The sequence below is a fragment of the Polistes canadensis genome, unplaced genomic scaffold (genome assembly GCF_001313835.1).
Source record: "Polistes canadensis isolate GaletaPanama2010 unplaced genomic scaffold, ASM131383v1 scaffold_231, whole genome shotgun sequence".
Taxonomy (NCBI): Eukaryota; Metazoa; Arthropoda; class Insecta; order Hymenoptera; family Vespidae; genus Polistes; species Polistes canadensis.
Genome location: NW_014569778.1, coordinates 205,937 through 211,729, shown reverse-complemented (window position 1 = coordinate 211,729; position 5,793 = coordinate 205,937). Strand labels below are relative to the sequence as shown.

The 5,793-nt window shown below is 37.3% G+C and overlaps 1 protein-coding gene across 1 annotated transcript in view; it reads left to right on the top strand.

Moving 5' to 3' along the window:
• The first annotated feature begins 3,462 nt into the window (after positions 1-3,462).
• Positions 3,463-5,793, top strand: part of LOC106790337 (homeobox protein B-H2-like) — a 31,190-nt gene continuing 28,859 nt past the window's right edge. The window contains exon 1 of the mRNA XM_014755150.1: positions 3,463-5,269. Coding sequence (XP_014610636.1) covers positions 4,768-5,269 — 502 coding nt within the window. The 5' untranslated portion in view covers positions 3,463-4,767. The remainder of the gene's footprint in view (positions 5,270-5,793) is intronic.

The following is a 5,793-nucleotide window of genomic DNA, read 5'->3' as shown; positions in this document are numbered from 1 at the left end:
AAAAAGAAAAGAAAAAAAGTATCTCAGTAATTATATAAATAATTCTTTTTCATACTTGTTAAAACAAAATCTATCCTATTTCATCTTTCCCCTTGTTTTTCCTTTATCTCCCTTTTTTCTTTAACAAGAATCTACTCGTATATATATATACAATATATATATATATATATATATATATATATATGTGTGTGTGTCATCGTAGAGAAAAGTTAGCTTCTACGATTCATGAGGCTTAATTGGCAGCTCGATAAAGAGGCAGTTTTAACGCTTTTAACTTTTCACTTCGACTCCGGGCCCTGTGTTCGTCCTAGCAAGCAAACAAGCAAACAAGCAAGCAAACAAGCAAGCAAGCAAGAGGGAGGTTTGCACGACTTCTCATGTATATTTAAACGAGAAATATCCTGGGGGCTGATGCGTTTCTTCTACGTATATTAACACCACGCATTCATATTAATATATTTGAGTCGCGTCTCATGCTGAGAGAAACAGTCCCCGTTGGTACGAAAAAGAAAGAAAGAAAGAAAGAGAGAGTAAGTGAGTGACTGAGTGTGAGTGAGTGAGTGAGTGAGAAAGAAAGATAAATGAACGGAAAGATAGAGAGAAGTAAACGAAGATAGAGTTAGGTAGGTAGATAGGTAGGTAGCTAGCTAGCTAGCTAGCTAGAGTCAGCTACTTGTTGGAAGTGTAAAACGGAAGTTGAAGTAAGCGAAGTGTGCTCTACTCGGCTTTTTCTCTGCTGGAAGTTAATTGGCGAGTGATAAGCTCGCTCTTTAACGCCATTAACTTTTCATTTTGTCGCCTTCGAGTCGCGACACACACACACACGACGGTTAACACACACACTCATGTTTTATTCAATAATTCGCGTACTTTCTGTGTGTTTGTATATAAGTTTTCTAGCTAACGCACGAATGACATTGCAGGTATTAATACCAACTTATATATATATATATATATATATATTATAGGTATATTTATGCACTCTTGGTACGAATGCATATAAATATGTTTGTTGTGAAAGATCTTACGGTTGTCTCTTTTTACTTATTCGAAAAATGATACCAAGCAAGTGTTGTTTATGATACAGGTAGGTAGGGGGATGAATTGAGGAATAAAATAAAAGAGATACTTATCCTCTCGTGTATATATTTCGTTACGAGTTAACGATTAGAATACCAGCGTTACGCATGCGTGCTCTTATCAGTGTGTGTGTGTGAGTGTGTGCTTAGACACGTTTAATCTTTTACCTTTTTTTATGATTTGCAATACACACCAAGAGATATATTATTTTACTTAGATACATATATGTTACTCTTCGTTTATAAATATAGATCAACATGGTAAATTTATACACTTGTCTTTATGGCGTAATCAATTTATCAACGATATATACCATGACAAGAATATCTTATACTTTATAAATACATATTTATGTATATATATATATGTGTGTCTATGTATGTATTTAAAACATTAGACGGTCATCAAGGTCTCTGATACCGGATGTACCATATGGGGCTACATTGTATAGTAGTCGGCAGGTACGGTGGGATCAAAGAAGCTACCCACCCTATTTAATGAAATGATGTCACCATTCACCCTCCCTAATTTCGATGATTCTTCCATTCCATTCCTATCAACTCCAACGTAACTAATTCGATTATTCAAAAGTGTACTCTCTCTCTCTCTCTCTCTCTTCAATTATTCACTAGACAAATTGTCCTTGCATTTTACTTTCACGTTTGTTTCATCGTTCGTTAACTCTTTTTTTTTTCTAATCATTCATATAATTAATAAAATTATTCGTCACGACAAAAAATCATACTTATTATGCTCGTATAATTTTCTAATTCAATCTTAAGACGTGATAAAATAAAAATTATTATTTTTTTATATATCTAGGGATGGTATATTAACAGACAATCAATTGGTTATCACATATTTACTAATATAACGCTTTATCTATTTTTATTTTCTTTCCTTTTTTTCCCACCGCAAAATCGTTTCTACGATCGAACGGATCGTTCAATGATCGATGAAAGCCATGAAAACCACATCATAAAAAAAGTGTTCCTTGACGGGAGTGGCCTCACTCTCTCTCTTTCTCTTTCCCTTCGAAGGTCTCATGAATTCGTAAATTCGCCGGGTAACTCTGAGCTAGGCTAGTACCCTTCTCTCGACCCACCCTCCACCTCCCACCCTTTTCTTCTCTGACTCTCTTCCCTTCAACCCCCTTCCAGGTAGTCCCAAGCTTCTCACTCTCTCTCTCTCTCTCCCTCTCTTGTTCGGACTACTCGATGTGTTAGCCCATCTCGAAGAGAGAAGCTGCCGAAGAAGTGGGAGAAACTCGTGTCGAGTAACTCCCACCACCCCCTTATCCAGTGGTCCCAGATACCTCCCCGCCTCCAACCCCCTCTTCACAACCGACCCACCCCACTCTAATTCCTTTCGTTCTCCGGACGCACGAGGAGAGAGAGAAAGAGAGAGAGAGAGAGCTGACGCCGTTGCCTCTTCGATTCCAAATCCCCCCTCACCCCCACCTACCTACCCCCTTCCCCATTTCATTCCATTCCATTCCATTCCATCCCTGCTGCTGCTGCTGCTGTTGCCCCTGCTGCTGCCTCACCTTCACCGGTACTACTACTACAACCCCCCTCCCTTCCCGCTAACCCCGCTCAACCTGACTATAATGAAAGATATTAACTACAATTTTATATCGAATTACCGCTGAAACACATTTCAAATTACTTGGGCGTAGCCGCGTCACGTAGCAGGGGCGACGTGGTTGCCCATAAAATGATTGGCTGACTACTTAACTTAACGTTTTAGGATTGGTTGATAAGAAATAGTAGTGGGGTGAAATTGGGGCGTGGCATAGACTCGATATGGCCGCCCAGGATTGAGTGGAGGCACCTTGAAGACACTCAGTCCAGACAGACCAGTCGAGGTAACTCGATGCATACGTACGCCTCGTGATTTTTCGAGATATTATAGTTCGTTGTTAGATTATTATTATTATTATTATTATTCCTAACCCTTTTTCCTATTATTATTATTATTAATAATCTTATTATTATGATTATTATTATTATTAATGTAAATTATTGTTTCACTTGGTCGCAATTATCGAAAATCGTGAAAATCTCTTTCTTTGAAATATTAACGTAAAAGAAAACGAAATAATAATTATAAAGTTTTCTATAGTGATTATATTTAACGTGATTTTGATATAAGACAGAACACCAATCATATTTTCGTGAATATATATATATATATATATATATATGTGAATAAATGAGGAGGACATCGATCAATCAAAATGGACGTATAATAAATCGTGACAGTTCGATGACAGGTGTATATGTGGTTTCTTTTGTTTTAATTTTTGGATTAATAATTTTCGAATGACGAACGGGATTGTATAATGTTGAAAAAACATATAATTTTCACGAGAAAGTGTATTTTTGTTTCGGTCTCGTTAAATAAAACAAATTAAAGTTCGAAAATTCGAAGGAACACTTCACAGTCACAGTGTAAATAATATATTTGTAACAAAACAGTGTATTTTGAAGAAAGTGATAACTTAAAATTTTCATATATTCAACAACAACAACTAAACGAATTTCAATGTGTCAACAAAATTGATTAATTGAAAATTGTTAATTAAGTGAAGACGAGGAGGAGTTGGAGAAATAGATTTGTTTCTTACGTAAAACGAAAAATAGAAAAGAAAAGAAAAGAAGAGAAGGTAGCAGAAAAAAAAAATCATAATTAATAATTGGCCTGGGTTAAGGAAAAGGAGAAGGAAAAGGAAAGCGGAAATGGCCGGCAGGCGCGCAATTCTGCTTGGCAATTATGTTAAGTGGGCAATTAGCAATTAAGCAAGGAGCCGGAGCTGAGCGGCCCCTTAATTGCGTCCGAGACGTGAAGGTGGTGGTCAAACGAACATTGGAGGTGGAGCAAACGTGTTGACGAGAGGGAGGAAGTAAGAAAGGAAGGAAGGAAGGAAGGAAGTGCAAGAGCAAGGTGTAACGAAAGAAAGAAAGAAAAAGAAGAAGAAGAAGTCATTTGAGAACTTCCTAAGTTGGATGTATGATGTCAATCTGATCAATTATTAGAAGAAGATATCTGATTAATTGGATATATAAAAGGGACAAGATTTATATAGAACAATAATCGATACAATAATATTGTGATAAAGAGAAACGTTTTCATGTCATCATTCTATTGTCATCCAATTAAAATCGATAAAGATAAAATTTCTTGACCCTTTATTACCTGTTATGAAAATAATTTATCATTGGATCGGGTATACGAATTATTTTGGAATGTTCCTCGAGATCGTTGGGATCCCGATGGAATTTAAGAACGGTGGGATTACGCGATCGAGACATTGGATAAAGTGAATGGTGATTTTTAAAACAAACAAACAACATTATTTCTAAAACGATATCAAAGGTTTTCTTCTCGAGATAAATTCTCTAACAAGGGAATATTTTTAACGTTATTTCTCGCTTAATATAGATTTAACAATTAAAACAAAGTAACACGGAACGAGAATAAGAAGAAGAAGAAGGAAAAATAAATATAAATATAAATAAATAAAAGTAGGGTGAGAGGTAGAAGTGTGATATTACTTCCTGGCGAAGGAAACATTTCGTATCATCCGGCAAGATTATTTCTCCGAGGTACAGGACGAGTCCTGGCGTGGCGACAGAGGCACCAACGGGTGCCCTTAGCCCGAAGGAACCACCGACGTCCACCGTAATGACGGTCCACCATCATCAGAACCACCACGTGGCGGCTCTCAGTGGCGTCGCCGTCGCCGGGAACGGTTTGAATTTAAGCAGAATGTCATCAGGCCTTGATCCACACAATTTGGATAACATTGTTGATAGAAATGGTGGAGTAGGCATGGATCATTTATCCAATGGTTTAGATGCTAGAAACAAAAGTCACAATAATAATAATAATAATAATAATAATAACAATAACAATAACAACAATCATAATAATAGTTTGCAACGAGGTAATGCGTCTACGACAATGCCACAAAGATCGAGGTTCATGATCACCGATATTCTTGCCAGTGCATCAAGCAAAGTACACCCGTCGGTTCTACCAGCAGCACAGGAACCACCTGGTAGCCCACCATCCACGCCCAGGGATCTAAGCGTTCGGCATCAATCGAAATCGTCCTTGAGCAATAGTAATCTTGATGAGGATAGCGATGCCAGTCACCACGATGGTGCTTCCGTAACTTCCAACGGTAAGAAATAATATTCTTATAGGATATTATCGAGACATTCTTAATTATTGATATCATTAATTATTAAAATAATTTTCTTTTTTTTTTTCTGTTCGTTAATAATATTTCGATAATAAATTTCATTTAGAATTATTCGTCGCATAGAATAGGGAAAAAATATTATATACGAATCTAAAGATAATATCATCGTTGTCGTGGTGATGGTTGTAGTAGTGATGGTGTTGAACGAAATCGAATGTCAAGAAAATTGCTTTGACAAACCAATATATCGTTGAATGAAATAGCCTTTAACGAAGGTGCCAAGGACATTTATGGGGTAGGCGGCGGGGGGAGGTGGGGAGCAGTCCCAACCCAACCGGATGTTCCAGTCGACGACCGTCGCTTTGTATCCAACATCTAAGAAAGAAAGAAAAAGAAAAAAGAAAGCAAAGGAAAGAAACGTTCTTCTCTCGCCTTTTTAAACAATCAGAGATATTTCCCGAGAGATAAAGGCTTCCACCGATCGGCGGGGGGCGGGGGCGGGG